General features: G+C 45.6%; 1 protein-coding gene across 2 annotated transcripts in view; it reads left to right on the top strand.

The window, feature by feature from the left end:
• Nucleotides 1-17,094, top strand: part of LOC147684244 (putative cation-transporting ATPase 13A4) — a 330,830-nt gene extending 313,736 nt beyond the window's left edge. For both annotated transcript variants that reach the window (XM_086944643.1, XM_086944642.1), the window contains exons 29-30: nt 9,397-9,477; nt 13,729-17,094. In XM_086944643.1, coding sequence (XP_086800769.1) covers nt 9,397-9,477; nt 13,729-13,959 — 312 coding nt within the window. In that variant the 3' untranslated portion in view covers nt 13,960-17,094. The remainder of the gene's footprint in view (nt 1-9,396; nt 9,478-13,728) is intronic.
• The last annotated feature ends 6,786 nt before the right edge of the window (nt 17,095-23,880 follow it).

Genomic DNA, 23,880 nt, shown 5'->3' with positions numbered 1-23,880 from the left:
GTAAATGAATATTCTCATTTTATTTACATTTTAGATGTTTTGTATTAAATTCACAAAGATATTTCAGAGAACGTAAAATAGTACTACAGAAGAACTCATTCATGTACCACAAAATGGCTTTGTGAATAAGACCCTACAGCCCAGATATACGCAAATCTCATGTACTCAAAGTTGCTGCGTTGCGTGAGAGGGAGAGAGAAGGACAGCGCCAGATCTACAGAGATATGGCACTCTCCCCCTTCCTCTCAAGTGCGGACGCACAATCAGGCTGCAAAGCGCCATGCACACACCTTTGCACCATTGCGCAAGGATGTCTACGTGAGTCTAGCATGGTTTTGTACTGGAAGGGAACCCTTCCTGTAGAATATACTACGCTTAGACTAACTTTAAAACATTTCCCACGTTGGATGTGTGTTGTACAGTACATCACACATACAATTTGGGAAATGTTAAGGGGAATAAAGGCATTTCTCCATTTTAACACCTGCTTCAAAGTGGCATTATTTTTTGAGACAAGCCCTATCTGCTATTGTAAGTAGACAGGGTCTGGCATAAAAAACATAGGTGGTTGAACGGGAATGCCTGTGCACCACCCACGGAAGGCCCTCTTGATGCAGACTAATAAAACACTGGGCTTGACGCTGCTTTGCGTTGCATTCAGGCAACTTTTCAGCACAAAATAGGTGTTGCACTGAAAAGTAAATAAAAAAACATTTTGCGCAGGTTTGCGTCCTTTTTGTGACAGAAACCCATCGCAAACTGTTTGTAAATCTGCCCCTACATCTCTCAGTGGGAGGAATATCCACCCAATACCATTCTGCATCTTTGTGAGAGATCCTCACCTTTCCCTATGGTCATGCCTCTATTCACTTCTCTTTTGCTCTCTAGCTAGGTTCCGCTTTACAGTTGACTGACTGTAACTTAGTCAGGAATGCATTGGATTTCCCTGAATGAAAACTTGACCAATGTGGCAGGGATTAGGTTGGCAAAGCAAATGAAAGATGTATCTTTGATATGTAGTCATTAGGTTAAGATGTAATGAGTTGAAATGTACCCTATTTCCTACGTCAAATGCAAACATAACAATTGATGGATGGAATGTTGAACAACGTCAAACATTCACACCCGGTACAAAGATTTGGGCCTCATTCTATTGTTTTTGCTCCCCACGCCACCACAGTTTGCACTCAGCCTCATAAAAAACCGTATTGATCCTGCTCCCCATGGGAACAGTGCAGCCCGAACTGCCAGGTCACGTCCTTGCTGGACCAGAAACAAGCATCCTAAAACTGGTTTCGGGGTATCACCCCCTTATCTGGGGACCCACGCCTGGAGAGCAGGGTCAAAACTAATTTGCATATGGCTGGGTCCAAAATGGAATGGCAGGGCGAGCAAAAACAATATTTATTTAATCCATACCTGTGGCTGGTGGTGAATGTTTGATTTGTTCAGCATTCCGTCCATAATCTGTTCCTTATGAAGTTCTCACTCTAAGTGGGAAGGGCATTCCCAGACATGGGTTGCCTGCCTACTATCCCACCGCATTCAGGCTAGCCTGCCTGATGAGGTGTGTGTAGCATCCAGCTACTAATGACCACAGACACCATTACTTATAATCAAGGAGCTTTATTGTCTGCTTCCAACCTGCTTCATGTCCCTGCTCTAACTGCCGTGGTTCCTGTCACTGGCTCCTCCCGTTCCTGCTCCTCCCTCTTAACTCCACCCAACCACTAGACTACATTATACAATCCGACATCTCCCCCCTTCTTAACAAAATGAACTTAGTTCCCACAATGTTCGCAATTCTTCAATCCACCACACGGGTTGGCGGACAGCTTGTTCTTCAAGCATCAGTAGTGTCGAATCCGTGGTGGTCCTGACGTTGATCAATCTTTCCGGCGTCTTAACCAAGACATCCTTGACTACGGAATTGCACTTTTGAGAATGCGACCCATTGTGTATGGGCGGCTTATTATCCAGTTCTGCAGTTATCATGGTTCTTTCATGTTGTGTGACTGCTACTGGCTCAGCTCGGCAGTGGCAGTCTGCTTTCCTTGGTGACTCTTGTTCTGTTGACGGTTGATCTTCTTTGGGAGTGGACAATGTTCCGGTCTTCTTCCGAGCTCCCTCCTGTAAGGTTATTTCTCTTTGTCTTGTCAGGTTGGGAGCAACACTGTTCTTCTGTGCACCGTCAGGCATGCCAGACGTTAATGTACTATCTGAGATGGGTGTCCTGTCTTGATTCTTGGACTCGTTTGCTGCCTCTGTTTGTCTCTTCCTCTCCCGCTCGTGGTTGAGACTGGCGAAACCCCTGACCATCCGGTCATGAATCTGTTTCTCTCTCATTCAGTGACAGTCTATCTCTGTCACCACTTTTGGTCCTCCTCCCGGGGCGACAGGATAATCCCTTTCCACTTGGTAGATACTGTCCCATCTCTTTGCTTTCCTTCCGTCAGTTCTTTTAGTCAGCCTCGCTGACCCCATCAGGGGTGACGGCATATTACTCATGTCTTGAAATGGCGATGACTGATGTGACATGTTGTCCTTTTGTTCTGTTGTGCGTTTGGGCGATTGATGCCATGGACGTGGTCGGGACCATGATTTTGTTGACCTGAATGATCGGACAGACATATTTTCCGACTCAGAGGAGTCGTTCGCCGATTCCTTTTGAGAACGTTCCTTTGAGGGTATCGTGACTGATAAATTTATTGAATCGGTGGTCTGGGATGACATGCTCCTGGAGTCAGAACTATCTACGGAGCATTCCTTTGGGTACGTCTCTTTATGTGTCACTTGTCCCTTCTCCGTTTTCTCATTGACATAACTGTCTTGGATGCACGTGCCACTCCCTCTTCGGTGTCTGAGTGGCTTACCACTCCTCGTGTGGTTGGTTTCTTCTTCTCGCTTGTTGGGCGTGCTGACGTCCGTGCCATTGGGGTGATATGCCTCGCTGCTTGACGCTTCCTCGGATTCATCTATAGACTTTGGTGCATAGTGGGAGGATGCCCGGGGATGTTCGTGTGCCGATTTCTGGCGGTGTCGGGACTGGTCCTGTCTTCTGTAGTTTGTCTTGCTTGCCCTCTTGTTGAGCAGTCTGTTATCTTATCCATGGGTGTGATCTGAACCACTTGACACTTCATCTGCTTCATAACCATTTTCATCATCGGTTGACTGACTCCTTGAGGTTGAGTAACTCCGTGAGGTTGTATCAGTATCATCATCTGTTGACTGACTCCTTGAGGTTGAATAACTCTGTGAGGTTTTATCAGTGCCGCTTTCGCAATCCTGATTCATCCTGGTCTTTTGTGATGGTGACTTGGAGTGTTCCATGACGCTGTGTCTCTTGTTTCGTCTTGGCTCTGATTCACCCTCCTTCCTTTCAGTTTTGTTTGTTTCCTGGGCCTTGCCCCCAGGCACGAGGGATGTCTCTCTCCAGACATCCATGTGTCTTGCATTCGAGTGCACGTCTTTCGACAAGTCTTTTGCTTTTATCCGCACTCCAACCTCGGCCCCTCTGATGATTCTCTTTAGCGACCACTGCTCCTGAAGAATCTTGCGCTTCGTGTCTGCGCTTGAACAGCCTTCGATTATCCGGAGCCGAACTGCTTCTTCATTTGTAAATGTATTGAAGTAGCAGCGGGGTACCAGACTTAGCAACCGGGTGATGAATTTCGGCAATGGTTCTCCTGGTTCCTGCCGTGCTGTATTGAAAGCGATGCGAGCATGATCCCCTTCCACCTGTGCATGGAAATGGGCAGGTAGCTTCACTTGGAGTCTTTCATAGCTCTCTGTGTCCATTTTGGGAAATGTTCTGATTAGGCGTCGGCCCTCATGACCGACTAGCTGGAGGAGTAGTATCAGACATTTTCCATCTCTTTGTTCACCGATTGCGTCAAGAAAATCGTCCAGTGAATCCAGCCACCGGTTCCATTCGGGACTCAAGTTCTGACTGTCAGTCTGTGTCACTGGGGGTGGTACTTCAATGCAAGGACTGGGCCGGTGGGTTGCTTTTACCACCGCCATGAGGGAGGTGTGTTTTTTCTGCTATCGTCGTAGGATTGTTCGCTTTGTTTCCCGTCTTGTTTGCTGACTTTCTTCGGCCAGGATCCTGTGTCTAGCCGTCTCCTTTGATTTTTTTTTTTTTTGGGCAGGTTCACCACTCCTGGGTGACTACTGTATTCCGTCCGCCCTTAGCACGACTGTCTCAGGAGGCTTCACTGAGTTAGGCTTGGATTTCCTGATTTCGAAAATGGCCACCACTCAGTTGGTCCATACATGACGCTTGGCTCAGCACCTTCCCACTTTTATTAGGGTGGCCTGCTAACTGCAGGTGATTTGGGGCTCTCCTTACTGTTGATCATCTATCTTTGCGTGGTGCGGGAAGTTTACTTCGGTACTTGCTTTTGCTCGTGTTTGTTACGTTCCAGATCGGTATTTGCTTGGTGCATTTAGGATGTGCACTTGCCTGTGCTCGCTGATTTCGGGACTTGCATTTATCCGTGCTTGGTATGTTCAGGTCTGTATTGGCTCGTGCTTGTAGCGTTCTGGATTTGCATTTGCTTGTGTTAGTTCCATTCGGTATTTGTGCCAGCTTATGCTTGTTTGCATCAAGGCTTGCATTTGCTCAGGTTTGTTTATACTTGAAGCATGTGCTTGCTTGTGCTTGCTCTCAGTGTATCTCTTGCACTGGCCAGTGCTTGTTGTGTTTACTGTTGTCTTTATTTGTATCTTGCGTTAATTGATACTCGTTTTGTTATTGGTCTCGCGTTCACTTATGCGTGTTCTAATGCACTTCTTGCATTTGCTTGTGCTTGTTTGTCTTTATTATTGCTTTTGCCAATGCTTGCTTACTTGTATCTATCAATGCGCGTTCATTGATATAGTCCGTCACTTGCCAATGTTCGTTCAATGTAGTTGTTCCATTTGCCAATGCCTGTTCTTTTGGTTGCTCCTTTATGTTTGTCAATGCTTGTTGGCTTACATTTACCAATGCTTGTTTCTTTGCACTTGCCAAAGCTTGTTCCTTATTGTTCATTTACCTTTATCAATGCTTGTCCTTTAATTCTATTGGCCTGACTTCAAAATGGCCGACTCAGATCCCTGACAGGGGATTGGAGGAAATCGCTTGGTTCTAAGATGGCCGCCGACTTGGAAATCTCGTTTTTGACGAGATTTGGGGCTCTCATTGCTTTCTATTTTTTTTTACTTTGTATTCCGGTGCTCACTCACCACGCCGGGCTGACTCAATCAGGACTCACCGGCCGTCGGTCCCAGGGACATCAGCACTTCTCCAGGTCCCACATTTATCCACAGATGAGGTCGGGGTGGGCTCCCGCTTCGTTGCACTAGGGGCCGAGTCCACGTGGCGACAGCAAGCCAAGACTCACGCATCGGGCGTGAGATTTCCGGCGTCGGGAGCCACCGAGGCTCCAGGTCCACCGCGCTCGACTGCGCTCGCTGCCAGACCTTCTCGGGGCGCTATCCTTCACTCAGGCACTGATCCTCTGCTTCTAGGGTGCCAGGCAGAGTCGGGGTGGGCTCCCGACCTCTGCTCTTTCTGTATGTGTTGGGCTGCATGCATCCAGCGATGTCGCGTTTCGGCGCAAACTGTTCCGACCTTTCGAGCGCTCCAGCGCTCGTTGCTGCAGCTCCCTCTTTCCTCCCTCGGGCCTCTGGAGGGACAGGGTCACTTGTTGCCAGCTTCTCTCTGAGGCAGCTCTATACAGCGGCGATTTCTTCTTCTTGGCGCCGCCTTCACATTCAGCAGCGGAGCTCGTTTCTCGACGCTGCGGGGACAAGGTGGTTTCACAAGGTGCTGTGGCTTGTGGGGGTCTGCTCATCCCACCCTCGTCGCCAGTTGTAGCATCCAGCTACTAATGTCCACAGACACCATTACTTATCATCAAGGAGCTTTATTTTCTGCTTCCAACCTGCTTCATGTCCCTGCTCTAACTGCCGTGGTTCCTGTCACTGGCTCCTCCCGTTCCTGCTCCTCCCTCTTAACTCCACCCCAACCACTAGACTACATTATACAATCCTACAGTGTGATACCCTGAAACCAGTCCCAGGATGCATGTTTCCAGTCCAGGGCTAGTTCAGGCTGGACTCTTCACATTTGCATAAGGATGGGCCAAACTTGAATGGCATGGAGACCTAAAAATGATGGATTTAACCCAGATTTGTCACTGGGGGGGGTGAATGATTGATTTGTTTAGCATTCTGTCCATGATCTTTTCATTTTGCAACTATTTCTTAAGTCATCAGCTATGAAACCTGAAGATCTGTGTGTGAGGCCTTGAAGGATTTTTTTTTTGGGGGGGTAAATTACTTAGTGCATGATTTAGAGAATAGCGGTCTTGACTCTGTCCGTCGGGGGGTAGAGGACATGACGTCCACCACCCTGATGGACAGAAGGCTGTGATATTTAGAGACCACCACCGGCCAAAAGAAGATATCTGTGTGATCAGAGTGTTATCAGAGTACCCAACATCATTGCAGTTCCTCTGCAGGTTTGGTGTGTGGCCACTGAAAGTCAAAGACTAGCTCCCAAAGTGGGAGTATCTTGAACAAAAATGCAAAAATTTACAATAACCCCAAAATGGGAGAATTTTCTCCCAAGATGTGGGTGTCCTTTTTCTTTTTTTGTGTTTGAAAATTATAGGTTTGTCCCGGCAGTAATGGACAACAGCAAAAAAGCATCAGGCGGTCTGCTCTAAATAGGGCGGGTGGTCTGATGTTTGTACTATGTTGGTCCCTATTCCGCTAGCCCATAGGAGTAAGTTGTTCCATGGCAGAGTCAGCAGGAAGACCACTTCAGAAAGGCCAGTCTGCCCAACTCTAAATAGTGGGCGGACCACCGGTTTGGCATGCTGTATGCCAAACTCAAAAATTCTCACTGTGCCTAAATTGTAAATATGTGCTACATAACGTAATTGTGAATATGTGAATTGTAATTATGTAACACAAAAAATATAGATTTCTGCTCCTAAATTGTGCAGAGTCCTGTTTCTCCCCAGCCAGCTTCACTCTTCATCAATACTTTCATATACATTCATATATAAATACAAGACCAAAAGTCTATTAGGTGAGGCAGCAAAAAGCACTTATGGAGGGTGAAGATGTGGAGAGCTGGAGAACAGGATAGCACAGATTAAATGTTTATGCCAAACAAGTGTCCTCTTGCTTGCGTAGATTTTCATGTTCCCTGTTAATTTAAAAAGTGCCATGGCATGTGTAATCTCTATTAATCTAAACTTTATTCCTCCTTCTGGTTTTCTTCCATGGCTTAGCTTCACTCAGTTATATTCTGTGATGTAATGTTCCAGGTAACAAGTTGCTGTTTCTGAGCACCCGTATGCTTCTACTACTGGAATCCAGTCTGTTGGTTCCAAGGAGCTGGTGGTAGACAGTTGCTGAGGATCAGTGGCTGGCCAGGGGTCATTGTAAACAGCACAATACATGCTTTACAGTCACACCTCTACTGTGTCCTGCTATCCTAAAACACACCATTTGCTCCACTCATGCAATACACTCTTGATGAATACACTTCTGGCATGGATAAAGAAATGCAATATCATATGGCCCTGAGGAAGGTGGGCACTCATTTTTTGAATCCACCGAAACGTACGTTGGCATGACATATCCCCGGCTGGCAGTAATACCATGGACAGATGAAAAGGATTTTTACCATGCGTTTCATTAGCACACCTTTGTTAGTTGGGGAATTGATGTGGTTTTGAATGAGAGCTTGTATGGTTGGTTATGGTGAGGATGTGTTGGAATGAGACGTGTGGTATGATGTGATGAAGTTCATTTATTCTTTTGCATGGGGTTATGAAGAGTCAGTAACTAGTTATAGGAAGTACATTGAATGCACAGTATTTTAGTTTGTGATGTCTTAAAAATTAATATTTTTAAAAAAGTGTTTGTTAAAAAAAATACATTTGCAAAATTATTTAAAAGGATATTTTTGTATTACTTTTGTATAAATGCATAATGAAAAAGAAATAAGTATTTCCGAATAAAGGGGGTCATTAGGATCGCGGACGGACTTGAGTCCGTCTGCGACCCCTGAGTAGGAGGGAACGTCCGCATGGGCTGCGGCGTTCCCTCTGTGCAGATTAAGATGTGACCGCCAGGGTGGCGGTCACATCCTCTATTTTTAACATTGCGGCGGGTGGAGCTTCAAGCTGCACCCACCGCAATGTTAAAAATGCACGCATTGCATTTGTATGTAGAAAGTGGCAGGCACCTCGCGGTGCCTGCCGCTTACTGCATACAAATGCAGGGGGGTACCATAGGTACCCCCATGTGCACCCCCCACCCCCCCTTCACCTAGGGGGCCCGCAACGGGCCCCCGCAGTGAAGTTACACATGCTTTTCCACGGCGGAAAAGCTGCCGTGGAAAAGCATGTTTCCAAGCACATCCTAATCTGGCTGACAGTGTCTGAGAGACACCGTCACCATATTAGTGCTTTTCCGCCGCGGTTGTAAGCCAACCGCGGAGGAAAAGCTGCGGACGGAAACCAGGGCCCACCAGCCATCCTAATGTGGCGGTGGGTCTTGGTGGATCCGCAGAGGATTCTCCGCATCCTCCAGGCCGGCGGTTGCGGAGAATCCTCCATCCTAATCAGCCCCAAAATGTTGAAATGATTTCTTGTATTGTGCCCTGACTTATACAGGATGAGATGCCCATTCGAGCTGTGTTAAGCCAAGTTTAAAAGAATATAGGTCAAGTGGGAGATTTTCATTGTTTTTTGTGGTCTTTCCCCCTTCTCCCAGACCTCAAAAGTAGCATTAGGGGATCCTTTCTTCAATAGAAAAGAAATACACTCTTAGTGAATGCCAGGGTGTGGCAAGTGGGAGACTCGCTGTTCAGTACACGGCTGATAGTTGATTGAGGCTAATATTAAGCAGAGAACCCACACTCCCTCCCCACCAGACCCCAGTCCTGTTCCTGCACATGCCCAGCTCCTGCTCCCTTGGTTTATTGTTTCCTGTAAGATTAGTTTCAGTCCCAGCAACAGAAAAGCTGGCAGGGGCTCCTGGGCTTCAGGGTATGAAAGATTCTGGATTTTTCCAGTCCACATTTAGGGTGACAACTCTAATAATTAAAGTTTATTTTGCTGCTTTGTGCCTTGACTTAGAATTTTGAATAGTCCATTTCACTGGATTAAAAAAGAAAACTGATCATTGAATTTGAGGTGCTCCTGTATCTGCACCCCAATTGCATTAGGGGATCCAAGAAAATGTGATGGACTGTCATGGTACTGATTGAATTAAAAAGGGACAGTTTTTCATAGGGTACCATGGCTATTAGATACTGATTAGGAAATATGTTGTTCATCAGACAAGATTCAAGGGAATTATAATGGTGTTCATTGTTCTTGTTTGCAGCTCGCCTGCGTTCCCACTCTTTGGAGGGTTTACTTGTTCATCGCTGTGGTCATCCACTTCTTTGTATGCTACGGGTTTGAGGTGAGTATTCGTACATTATCAGACCAATGACCACAGTCAAAGATTTTTACCTTACTTTGTGGAGCATCATTCAAGGTTTTGTAGTTGTAGAAGGAAAATTTAGCAATTATGGTCTAAAGTTACAATAAAACAGACCAGAAAGTAAACCATCAGTAAAATGAACAGTCGATTAAAAAATAGTGACTTCTTTGGTTTGGCTCAAGACTTCAGATGCACCTTGCAAATATTGCAGTCTTATTGTGAATAAATATGTTCCTTGGTTATTGTTTTATAATGCTTTTACCAGAATCATTTTTCCGGATATGCAGATGCGGGTACAAGATATACTCTGCTTCCAAACTTAAATTTGAGTACTTTGACTGATCTATAAGTGTCCCTGTACATCTGTATGTCAACCCAGTTTTCTTTCACCATTTTTGGGATTTTAGATCCACTATATTTTGAAAGTATGGGGGAAATTTGCGAATTTGCGTTCCGCGAATTCGCGCGAAATCGAATTCGCAATCTGCAAAATCCGCGAATTCGTGCGAATTTGCGGATTTTTGTTTTTTGCATGTTCGTGGGGCTTTTTGCGTGTTCGCTGTTTTTTTTGCGTGTTCGCGGGGCTTTTTGCGTGTTCGCGGGCCGCTTGCATGGCGAAGTTACCCATGCGGTCGTGTATGGGCACAGCACCCTCTGGTTCACCACTGCCACCCTCTGGTTCATCACTGCCACCCTCTGGTTCACCACTGCCACCCTCTGGTTCACCCCTGCCACCCTCTGGTTCACCCCTGCCACCATCTGGTTCACCACTGCCACCCTCTGGTTCAGCACTGTCACCCTCTGGTTCACCACTGCCACCCTCTGGTTCACAACTGCCACCCTCTGGTTCATCACAGCACCTCTGGTTAACCACTGTCACCCTCTGGTTCAGCACTGCCACCCTCTGGTTCACCACTGCCACCCTCTGGTTCACCACTGCCACCCTCAGGTTCACCCCTGCCACCCTCTGGTTCACCACTGCCACCATCTTGTTCATCACAGCACCCTCTGGTTCACCCCTGACACCCTCTGGTACAGCACTGTCACCCTCTGGTTCACCACTGCCACCCTCTGGTTCATGACTGCCACCCTCTGGTTCATCACAGCACCTCTGGTTCACCCCTGCCACCCTCTGGTACAGCACTGTCACCCTCTGGTTCACCACTGCCACCCTCTGGTTCACGACATCCACCCTCTGGTTCATCACAGCACCTCTGGTTCACCACAGCCACCCTCTGGTTAACCACTATCACCCTCTGGTTCAGCACTGCCACCCTCTGGTTCAGCACTGCCACCCTCTGGTTCACCACTGCCACCCTCTGGTTCACCCCTGCCACCCTCTGGTTCACCACTGCCACCCTCTGGTTCACCCCTGCCACCCTCTGGTACACCCCTGCCACCCTCTGGTACAGCACTGTCACCCTCTGGTTCACCACTGCCACCCTCTGCTTCACGACTGCCACCCTCTGGTTCATCACAGCACCCCTGGTTCACCACTGCCACCCTCTGGTTAACCACTGTCACCCTCTGGTTCAGCGCTGCCACCCTCTGGTTCACCACTGCGACTCTCTGGTTCACCAATGCCACCCTCTGGTTCACCCATGCCACCCTCTGGTTCACCACTGCCACCCTCTGGTTCACCCCTGCCACCCTCTGGTTCAGCAGTGTCACCCTCTGGTTCACCCCTGCCACCCTCTGGTTCATCACTGTCACCCTCTAGTTCATCACTGCCACCCTCTGGTTCACCACTCCCACCCTCTACCAAGCCCTTTTGTGACGCAGCGGCAGCACAAAGAGGCGCCCTGGTGCTGGGTATTAACAACGTGACGCATCTGAGAGATGCGTCACGTTGTAAAGCCCTGCGCCATCAGGAGGCGTTCCGGCGCAGGGGAGGGCGTTCCTGCGCAGGAACGCCTCCTAAAAGTGGCTGAGTGAAATCTACAAGAATTCACTCTGTCACTTTTAGGCCAATGCTGCGTCAAAACCCTGCGCCTGCTTGAAGCAGGCGCAAGGCTTGATGCAGCATTGGGGAGATAGGGCCCCCAGAGCATTGCTGGAGCTGTGTCGCAAGCTCGACGCAGCTCCAGCAATGCGCTGCTTTTACGGCACAGATGCGTGACGCATCTGTGCTGTTTTTGCCACATGGTGCGCCGCATTGTAAATGCGGCGCACCATGGGTGGCGGAGCTGCGGCGCACAATAACTGGTGCATCCCTGGGGATGCGCCAGTTATTGTAAATCTGCCCCTATAGATTTAGCCAACGAGGGAGCACTCACTGATTAGACAGTAGAAAGTACTCCAGTTGAGTAGAGGTATTGCACAAAAAGGTGGCATCTTCGTGGACAAACACGCAGGGCGGGATTCATTGTGGCCCCTGTTAGACTCGTTTTTTGTGCCCTTCTGCCCTCTGTTAGACTCGTTTTTCCACTGTTTTTCTGCCCTTCTGCCCTCTGTTAGACTCGCTTTTCCCTTGTTTTTCTGCCCTTCCGCCCCCTGTTAGACTCGTTTTTTGTGCCTTTCTGCCCTCTTTCAGACTCATTTTTCCCTTGTTTTTCTGCCCTTCTGCCCTCTGTTAGACTCGTTTTTTGTGCCCTTCTGCCCTCTGTTATTCCCTTGTTTTTGTGCCCTTCTGGCCTCTGTTAGACTCGTTTTTGTGCCCTTCTGCCCTCTGTTAGACTCGTTTTTGTGCCTTTCTGCCCCGTTAGACTACTTTTTTGTGTCCTTCTGCCCTCTGTTAGACTCGTTTTTCCCTTGTTTTTCTGCCCTTCTGCCCTTTGTTAGACTGCTTTTTGTGCCTTTCTGTCCTCTGCATCACCACATCATCACTCAGCGCTACCCCAGCATCACTCAGCACCACCACATTATCACTCAGCACCACCACATTATCACTCAGCACCACCACAGCACCACTCGGCGCCAACACAGCATCACTCAACGCCACCACAGCATTACTGAGTGCCACCACATTATCACTCAGCACCACCACAGTACCACTCAGCACCACCACAGCATCACTCAGCACCACCACAGCATCACTCAGCACCACAACAGCACCAATCAGCACCACCACAGCACCACTGAGCGCCCCCACAGCATCACTCAGCACCACCACAGCATCACTCAGCACCACCACATTATCACTCAGCACCACCGCAGCATCACTCAGCACCACCGCAGCATCACTCAGCACCACCACCGCATCACCCAGCACCACCACAGCATCACTCAGCACCACCACAGCACCACTCAGCATCACCACAGCACCACTCAGCACCACCACAGCACCACTCAGCGCCACCCCAGCATCAATCTGCGCGATCATTCAACAACAACTGGTTCAAATATATGTTCTCTCAATGTTTCAAACTTTATTACAAATGTCACAAAAAGATGTGAATATTTCACTTCTGTTCTTGGATTTTCGTCACAATAAAATACACTGAACATAATCTTCACAAAAGTTATTTATAAAAGTTTAAGCTATTGCCATTATAAATTAAAATCACTTTTATTTAAGTATTAATTATTTAAAAAAATTAAAAGCCATTGTAATTTGTTATATCAATACAGCTAAGTCATGTAAATACAAAACATGTTGCATTACAAATGCTATAGGTGTCACATTTGTGAAAGTTATAACTATTGGCATTGTAAATGACAAAGCTAATAATTTAGTTATTTTCAAAACCAACACATAAATAAAAAAAATTGTCATTTACAAGACCAATAGCTCAAACTTTCCTAATGCGAGACCTATTGCATTGCAAATGCTTGTTTTTATATCTGTCAGTGCTTCCTGTTGAGGTTTAATTTTCGGGGTCAGAGAATAATTGCAAGTAGGCAACGAGGCGCCAGGAAGCACTTACAGGCTTACAGCAGCAGGTGCCCAAGTTGAAGTTAATTTCTTAGTAACCCTTTTGTAAAAGGTTACAAAAAATTAGCATCAACTTTTGCACCTGCTGCTGTAACCCTGTAAGTGCTTGGCTGAAAATTCGACCCCGCTGATTTGTGGATTTTACTGCGATTTCGCGAGATTCGCGGATCGCGAAATCACAGAAAATCCGCAAATTCCACGAGCAGAACGAATTTTCAGCCCATGCTTAATATTTTGTATCTCTTGATACAAACATGAAATAATCATTTCACACATTCATCAAGTGTGCCCTGAGCTCAATGTGAATATATCAAACTTATTTATTTTTAAAAAAGTATTTTACTTTATGTTTGCAGGAAGCAATTATTGAGAACCGAGCCCTCTGGGTCTGGATAAAGAAGAGGGTTAACTACAAATCCAAAAGTCAGTACCAGAAGCTGCATCGACGTCTGGAAAGGGCTCCACAATGGCCACCGATAAACCAAACCATCTATCCCGACTCACTTGTTACAGACCTAGAAGCTGAAATAGACATCTATCGCAACCCAGCATTTGAGAGAAATGAGCATGTGATGAAAAAGAGATAACTCAACTCCTAGCTGCATGGAATTCAAAAAGGGAACCTTGGTCTTTTAGCCAGCACTATTTATTTGTAAATGATTTACAATTGGATTATTCATTGCTGTAACCTTGTGGTTTTAGATTGCATCCCGACTTCCTGCACCCGCATACTCGGAAATGACTCAATAAATTGTGTGGAACATTATGCTTCAAAATAGATCACAGCCTGCTGGTCAGTACCTAGCTACTGGGGTGGAACATGGGATGCTTAACGGATGGTTCTATTCATTCTGCACTTCCAAGTCCATAGTAAAGGCTCGGAGAACATCTCGTCACATTGTCAAGCAACAAAGTCAGGATTTTGTACAAGAAGGGCAGACAGTGGTTTTGTGGCACCTGTAGAATTGTCCATTAATTAAAGATATTAGCCAGAGACACAAAGTGGGAAATCTGACCAACATTGGCCATGACTCGGATGTCAGGGAAGGAAATGTTGTAGAATGAACCTATTAAAACCTTGGCTTCAACTGAGCTAGTCTACCTGATCAGTGGTTCCCAACCTGGGCACTGCAGATAACGTGTAAAAAGAAGGCACAATCACAGGGCCAAATGAGTATATAGAGAATTTGAGAGTAGAACTGGCTATGCGGTGTTCAGAATCAGATGGTTGCTCACACATGGATGAAGTGTTGCATGAAGAGGATTCTCTTGCCTCCTTTCTAAAAAGCAAAGTAATGGAGTTTGGTGGCTATGGGTAGAAGGGGAGTCTCAGGTCATTAGGAGCAATATAGGATGCAGGCAGTGGCTGTGTGTCAATTGGGATGCTGCTGCTTCAGTGACAGTTTAAATTTCCTTTGTGTAGCAGGTCCTCAATAATATCATCCATAATGGGAGTTATTTCTGAAATAGTTTCTGGAATCATGTGAGAAAAGGGTATTCTGCGACAAATTGATGAACTTCTTCAAGTGAACATATTTTTACAAGGACCTTTTCTGAAGCTGGATTTGTGATCTGTTTATTTGGAACTCCTAGAACTTGGATCTTCTTTCCCAAGAGTGTTAGGTCTGGGACTTCCGCAGTTCTGACAGTGGATTGGGTAGCACCATCGTCAGTTAAAAAGAACACATGATGGCCATTAACCTCTCTTCAACAATGAGTATGTCAGTCTCGAGGACCCCTGACTGTTTACATATTAATCTTTTAACAATCTGGTCTTAGCACTATTCTGCTCTAAATATGGCCAGGAGATTTACCTTCTCAGAACTTTTCCTCCAACGGACGGCCAGGACCAAACATTTTGACTCTCCCTTGAGCTGTAACCTAAGCTTCCCTTTCCTTGAGGGTCCTCTTTCATGTAGGAACTGTAGATTCTCTTGTTTAACCCCTGCTGATCCGCTAAAACTAAAGAAAACACCCCTGCAACATTAGATAAATGGCCAAGCATGCCTTCAAATGATGGGACCTTATCTCTACATCCAAACCCGGGATCTGTTTCTTTACGGAATCCTGGCTTTGTGCCTGTGCCGTTCCTTGCATCTCACTTACCATTCCTAAGCACTACTCCCTGGTCGGATCTGACAGGAGAGATCACACGGGGGCATTGTCATCGCTTTTCAGGATTCCCTTAAGGTTGAGCTCATTGACACACTATGTATCGATCTGCTTGAGATTTGTATTTCTATGTTGTCATCTACTACATCTTCTTAAGCTATCATCTACAGAAGTCTGGGAAGGGGCGCGTTTGTATCGCCCTCCAAGTACTAAGAAGGATTTCTCGCAAGCACTAATTGACTGTATTGCCCCTTACACCTTGGCCTCTCACAAGTTCCAAGTATTGGGCGACTTTAATTATCACAGTGAAAATTCGGACGAGCCCTGCGTCACCAAACCTTTAGCGGATCTGCTCTCTCTCGGACTGGAACAGCTGGTGTCCGGCCCTACACATAGGGATGGTCATATATTGGATCTCATTTTCACTAATGCTGAGGAAGTGTCATGTGACTCTTTATCTGATCCATTTCTCCATCTCATGTACAAGGCTTGTGACATACGTACGAAAGCAGTAAAAAGGCCACACCATAACTGGAACTCAGTCACTCCGCTGCTTTCACCCAGGTTTTTAATCTTCCTTCACATTTCTCCTCTGTAGATGTGGACACAGCACTTTATATTTACCATGACTCTTTAACAACCTCTATTGACGATATTGCACCTCTCACGATATCATCCCCAGTCTCCTCTAGAAGTTCTTCCCCGTGGTAAAAGCATTAAATAACTTTTTGATACCCCGTGCCTGTGCCTCTGCCATTGAGGCTTCTCAAACTTTTATGATAATTTAGTGAACCTTTTTGAAGACAAAATGTTGTCAATTTACAAATATCTGTCAGCTATCCCTGATAAGCACAATTTCGATCTTAATCATCCCCATCCCACAGCCACGGATAGCCCGAGCAAATTCACACTGCTCTGAGGCTCATGTGTTGGATATGCTATCCCACGCTAAGATTTTAAGATAATTTACTGACACCACTGAGTTGTCCCACACGTCACATACATTTGAAGCTTCGATCACAATATAAAATTTGAAGCAACGTTTCTGGACATCGGTTCCTGTGGAACAACTCCACACCACAATTAAGAGCCAAAATTCCAAGTCCTGAAGAGAATCCCCCATTTGATAGGGATTCGAAACGCGTTGGCTTTGAGTATTGGGGACAGTTGATGGGGTGTGTCATGAGGAATATTATATAATATTTCCCTCAGCAGCTTCTGACAACACCCACCAGTAGGTTAGGTATCCCAATCCTCTCACAGGCAGGACAGGAAGCATGTTTCGAAAATGAGTAATTGTCCGTCTGGTGTTAATATGAATGTAGTACTGGTTTAATTTCAGGCTGGCACACATGAGTTATTGATGTTTTTCTTGTGATTACTGATTTGTTGTTATTATTTGTTTGCAAAAACGTTCCATATATTATTATTTTTTCTCACCCAACATTTTTTTGCACTATGTAAATGTTGTATATAATTCTATTTCAAACGTTTTTGAATTGTGCGATTTACTAATGTGGTGTTTCTTTGAATAGACATGCTCTATTGACTTATGAATGTCTTTGTTGAAATATCAATAATAAGCAAAATAAAGCTTAAAAACTTTAGAATTAATGGTCTAAGGTTTATCACAACTCTAATCAAAATAACCCCCCCAGACATCCTGTTTGCTTATTTCAATATTGAGGTGGTCCAGTCTGGGGAGTTATGGGCCCAAGCCTTGCTTGATCGCACTGGTCTTAATTATGATGCTGCCTCCTATTTACGCCATCCTTGTAAATAGGGGACAGCGTCAAAATCGATGGGAGTTGTGGTTGAAAGCCCACAGCAACACCCATTGCCCTTCTCTTTCCCCTAAGTACAGTGTGAACGTGTGCCTTATTTACAAGGCAGCGTTAAGCCACATTAAATTGCTTAAGGCTGCCTTCTAAATAAGGTGAAGCTCATACCGCTAACACAAAGTCCTGAAAGTGAGGTTGTGGTGGCGATAAGGGCTTGTAAATATGCCCCATACTCTCACACACTCTATTTTCATCCTGAAAATGTGGATTTCAAGGAATATGATGTTGGCCAAGCAAAGAAAAAAATGAGCTGTATTTAACATTGTGAAATCTGTGTAGCCAAAGAATAAAGGCTATGTTAGGATAAAAAATGTATTTTAAGTATTTTAGACTAAATTGAGTGAAACATGTTTGAAAAGCAACCGAGGCCTGAATTGTAGATGCCATAGACATTGTAAGTTTACCAATGCATTTATTTTACATATCAAAGTAAGAGGCAAGCATTGTTTAAAAAGTGTTAAAGCCAGGCTGCCTTTTTTCCTGGGAAAATATCTTTTTGTGGACCATAACCAGGGCCACTGGAATGATACGATTGTGCGGCGATGTTTGCATGTTTATAGATTTGCTACATAGTCTACAATCTGCAGATTTTAACAAAAAAATAGGGGCAGATTTACAAGCCCCAAGCGCCACATTTACCCAGCTGTTGCGTCACTTCTGTGACGCAGCGGCGGCGTAAGCCATGTGCCACGTTGCGCCTTATTTATAATGTGGTACAAAAGGGGGTGGTGATGGACGGAGCATCTGAATCAATGAAACACTCACACCCAGTCAAAAGATCTGGATTTAATCCATCACCGTTCTTTAGCTGACTCTGCCACCCCAGTTCAGACATGGCTATATGCAAATCAGTCTGACCCTGTGCCTCATGGGAACAGTCCAGCCCGAACTGCCAAGCCATGTCTTCGCTGGACCGGAAACAAGCTTCCGAGGACCGGTTTCTGGCATTCCAGCCGTCTTCAGCCCGGCTTGCTTGAATCCAGTGGCAAAGTGAGCAAGGGACTCACGTCTGATTATACCCTGCCACACTTATGGCGGCCAAAAGCGGTACAAAAGGGGGTGGTGATGGACGGAGCATCTAAATCAATCAAACACTCGCACCCAGTCAAAAGATCTGGGTTTAATCTATCACTGTTCTTTAGCCCACTCTGCCACCCCAGTTTAGACATGGCTATATGCAAATCAGTCTGACCCTGTGCCTCATGGGAACAGTCCAGCCCGAACTGCCAAGCCATGTCTTCCATGGACCAGAAACAAGCTTCCGAGGACCGGTTCCTGGCATTCCAGCCGTCTTCAACCCGGCTTGCTTGAATCCAGTGGCAAAGTGAGCAAGGGACTCACGTCTGAGCATACCCTGCCACACTTATGGCGGCCAAAAGCGGTACAAAAGGGGGTGGGGATGGACGGAGCATCTGAATCAATCAAACACTCACACCCAGTCAAAAGATCTGGGTTTAATCCATCACTGTTCTTTAGCCCACTCTGCCACCCCAGTTCAGACATGGCTATATGCAAATCAGTATGACCCTGTGCCTCATGGGAACAGTCCAGCCCGAACTACCTAGCCATGTCTTCCCTGGACCAGAAACAAGCTTCCATAGACATTGTAAGTTTACCAATGTATTTATTTTCATATCAAAGTAAGAGGCAAGCATTGTTTAAATAGTGTTAAAGCCAGGCTGGCTTTTTCCTGGGAAAAGATCTTTTTGTGGACTATAACCAGGGCCACTGGAATGATACGATTGTGCGGCGATTTTCGCATGTTTATAGATTTGCTACATAGTCTATAATCTGCAGATTTTAACAAAAAAATAGGGGCAGATTTACAAGCCCCATGCGCCACATTTACGCAGCTGTTGCGTCACTTCTGTGACGCAGCGGCGGCGTAAGCCATGTGCCACGTTGCGCCTTATTTATAACGTGACGCATCTAGGGAGATGCGTCACATTGAAAAGCCCTGCGCCACATGAAACCTGCGTTAGGTTTTATGTGGGCGTTCCATCGCAGGGTGGGCATTCCGTTGCAGGAATGCCTCATAAAAGTGACGCAGTGAAATCTACAAGATTTCACTGAGTTACTTTTACGTCCATGCTGCGTCAATACCCTGTGCCTGCTTGAAGCAGGATTAAGGAGTGACGCAGCATGTTAGGTATAGGGCGCCCCTGAGCATTGCTGGAGCCGCATCGCGCTTGCGACACGACTCCAGCAAAGCGCCGCCCTTACGCCACAGGATGCGACACGAATCGCCCTATCCTTGCGCTGCATTGTAAATGCGACGCATTTGTGGTGGCGCAGGGAAGGAATTGCGTGTCGCATCTGTTCTGGCGCATCCCTGCTGATTTTCAGAGATGCGCCAGAACTCGTAAATCTGCCCCACAGTTTTTAGCTCAAACGGTTCAAAAGTTAATAAAAATGCAGCGACATGTGCTGGCGCACAGTTAACCGCCTTCACAAAGCTGGGCTGATCACATTTTTGTTGTTTATTGCTATATTTGAGTATTAAACTCGTATTATAGGGGTGCAGCCAATGCCTACGAAGTGTCACCAAGTTTAACAATGATGAAATAATGATAGGATTCTAATGTGAAATGTGCTACATTATGCAGTATACTTAGCATTTTCTTGCTGTATAATTTACCCCACCCTGCTGGATAATTTGGCCTGCTCCTGCCGCATAATTCCAGTGGCCCTGGCTATGACATCTGATGATACTGGAAGTAAATGGGCCGCAAGGAGGGTGAACAGCATATGTTAGGCTGGCTCTGAGACAAATGACATGCAGTCGCCAAAGACCAGGACTAGTAAAAGTCAAGCAACTCTTTGAATCTGTGATTTTAGCAGAGAAAATTAGTTAAGCAAGACAACCAAACAATATATGTGTTCCTTTAAAAGCACTGCTGCAGTCACCAAAAATAATGAACTAGTGCTTGCATTAATGGATTACAATTTATAATAAAATGTTAAAAGTGTCTGTGCAGCAAAAAATAATGAAATATTTTTGCATCAGATAATACATATGCTCTGAAAAAGGGCTATTTGTGCTATTTACATGCCTGTAAGCAAGGAAACCAACCAATGAATATATTGGATCATAGCCACAGTCACCAAAAATAACAAAGTATGTACTAATAAAAAAGCAGATGTTTTAAATATTCCATATCATAAAAATTTGCGACAGTGTTTCTTGTGCCCACAAATAATGACATGTTTTGTGTTAAAATATTGGGTGTGTAGGGGAAAAGAAAGATTAGCACAAATTAAATGGACCCCCCAAAGAAGAAGAAAGGTGAAAGTATTCCAAATATTAAAATCATTGAACAAGGTAAGAATAAAATAACACAGCAGCGTACATGGTAGGCAGTCTGCAAACACGTTTTTTTCAGAAAGAAAGTAAAATATACACAATTTAAAAAAACAATGGTTGCATTCCACAAAAAAGCATACCTGCACAAAAAACATGTTGTTTCAAAACAGCTTGTTAAGAAAGAAGAATGTAGGTCCATGAAATGTGGATGAAAAGATCAAAGGACAGAGTACTTGGTCCAGGCTCCACTGATAAAATAAGCACACAAAGAGAAACCAGAAATCAACAGTAAATAGCTTGATACAACCAATTAAAAGCAAAGAAAACTGAGTGCCAAGCACACCAACAAATGTAGAGCCAGGGTGGGCTGTAAGCCCCTTTAAGACTCTTTTTTCACTTGCAAACAGTGCTCAATTAATAAAGAAAAGTGCCAGGGCTCCCAACAGGAGACCATTGCAGTTTGCAACACATATTGCCCCTATCATATTTAAAATGATTGTAACAGCACAACTGCTAACCCTCACACTCCTACAAGTGTGACAATTCAGAATATTCCTGGCCCCCAAAACTATAAGAATGGCCCGGGCGGTGTAGTGAGCCATCCGGCCACTGCAATACTTTGTAACACATTCAACTCCCTGGACCAGGCGCGGACCGGGGAGTATATAATAAAAGGTGGTGTTGCAATAAAGTGCCAGACACCAGCTCAAATTAAGCACTGCTTACAAAGATTTCATAGGCGAAAATTTAAAATATGTTGCATCCTTTAGGGCAGTGAGCTTGTGTTACACTTTGTTACCTCCGGTTATGGGGCTGACGTCAAGGCACCTTTGTCGGTACTCATCTGAGTTCTTATCCTCGGATGACACTGCAAACCGGCTGAGCTGGGGGCCAAGTTCTCAACCTTGGATCCAAATATCAGGCAGCGCTTCAGTCGCAAGAGTTAATTACAGCGAAGTTATGAAACTCAAGAATAGTTATAGTGCAATGATTCATAGCTCTGCAGACAGGAGTTCACAGGAAGTCCCGCCCATGATGTTTACCGGGCATTAATCACAAGGGAAAGCCTCCCACTCGTCCAGTGATGTGTTTTTCGGTGAATCTTTTCTCAATGTTTTCCTGCAGTCTCCTCAGGTAGACTCTGGGACTTTGAAGGTGAGGGGTGCATTCCTCTGTGCACCCAGAGCCCCCCCCCCTGAGCTGGCTTCAGAGTGACAGCAGGGGGCAGCCCCAGGCTTACAGCAGCAGAGCAGTCAACAGCATTTCTATCCATCCTTTGACGCGCGTTCAGGGCCCTCCACAGGGCTTTAAAAGGGTCTTCCATGGCCTGGGTGACCACTGAATCTATCCGTGGACCGCCCTCCTCGTAGCGGGGGTCCTGAAGCAGGTGTTCGTGACTTGTGGTCCGAAGACCCCAGGGGACCACGAGGCCTACTCAGGGGACAGGCAGCTGCATTTTTACGAAATGAAATAATATTAAAATTAATAAATTAAATATGCATGGTTCACAAATAAAGAAGCAAAAGTCAGAAGCATTTCTATATTTTACTGTAAACGTAATAAATATCTAAATGTTTGACCATTTGTTGGGTGTATACTTGTCTTTGTATTTTGGTGTTTTGTTTTGAATTCAGATCATTGAATATGGGGTCCCCATATTCTAATTATTACCTCAATGGGGGCCCCTTTTGTTACTGGGGGCCGGTTATGTGGCAGCAGCAGTTTTAAAAGCACTGCAGAGTTCCTTGTATATTCAGCAGTTTTCAGGCAACAATAAAAATGACACTATAACTCTGATAATTAATGTACCTGATGATTGGAGTTTTGTCCACTGGCAGCTTTGACTAATATAAGGTAGCTCAGAGGGTTAATATGCCTGCTGCAAAGAGTGTGTACTGTGCAGATCACAGAACAGTATTTTATGTGGATAGCTCAGTGGGTTACTGCTTTTGTCACAGCGATCCTTTTGTTGCTGTGCAGTTCATAAGTTGCAATCGTAATCTAGGTTAGAAAGTTCTGTATTTTTCCCTGTCTTTCATTATCCTAACTCTGCTAAAAAGGGTTTGTTTGCATAGAAATAAATTTGTATTAGTGAAGCCAAAACTCAAACCACTGCGTTACGTTTTCAATCCTGAGTTTGTGCTCCCCCAGACCAAGCACTCTTAACCAGTGCCTATCTGTATGGATGACGTGAATCCTACACCTTGCAGTCCCCTTTGTCTTTTGCAACATTTTCTAAACAAATTTACACATGTATGATTCATAGTCTCTGTATATGTGTGTGTAATGTAAAATGCTCCAACACCCAACACTGGTATGAGAGGAGCTTTAAAGCAAATTAAATACATATGAGCGAGGGACTATAAAGAGATGAGAGGCCCTGATGGAGAGTGATAGTGAGGGAATCATTGAAAAGCCCCTAATAAAGATTGTCGTATCTTGGTGCACTGTAAAGTCATCATTTACTATATTATAAAAAAAGATTACATTAATACTTAATGAAAAATGTGTTTTAGAATGCTCAATTTTTGCCACTTTTCCCTAATTCTTTTGGGAGGGGAGAACCCCGAACCCCCCCCTTGTAGTGGTCAGGCTCGCTCGCTGCACTTGCTTGCTCTGCACTGTATGTGGCTGGTCTGATGGAATTAGACAGGGCTGCTGTGGGTTCCCAGTCCGGCACTGCCTGGGCTTCAGTAATGATTCAGTGGAGGTCCAAAGAATTCACATAGGTTTAGACCCTCTGATCTAAAGCTTCTACATGCTGTCATCCGGCTTACCTGGCATTGAAGGTTAACTCCTTAACCGCGGCGCATATTCCGCTACGGTGTGGGAGTTCTAAAGAGTGGGCATGGCCGCTTCGGTCAAGGGAAGTGCGCAGCACTAGCCAGAGAGTGCTTGCGCCGGCCGTTGGCCAGCACGCCTACGGAACGGGTTAATCATGGAGAGGTGCCTTATGTAGCAGCCTTGTTTTGGTCTTCTATTCCAAGAAGATCAACCCTGGACCTATACTCTGGTAAAAAAGCCACCTACGTAGAGATGCACCTACAGGGAATGTGGTGCTTTCCTGCGGGAAGTCATTGGAACTGCACCAGAGCGCTCTGTTGCTCTTTCTTCAATATCAATGTGCCCTGTGGGTGCAGAAAGGTCACACACGCCTGTTACGCCCCCCAGGCACTTGGGGCCTTATTTATGAGACCTTGCAACAGTTTTCTGCTTCCGTTGGATCACTGTTTGTTACGCATCGGCGGCGT

Source organism: Lissotriton vulgaris, chromosome 11, assembly GCF_964263255.1.
Source record: "Lissotriton vulgaris chromosome 11, aLisVul1.2, whole genome shotgun sequence".
Lineage (NCBI taxonomy): Eukaryota > Metazoa > Chordata > Amphibia > Caudata > Salamandridae > Lissotriton > Lissotriton vulgaris.
The sequence above is the reverse complement of the archived record's forward strand: the minus strand, read 5'-3'. Positions and strand labels throughout refer to the sequence as shown.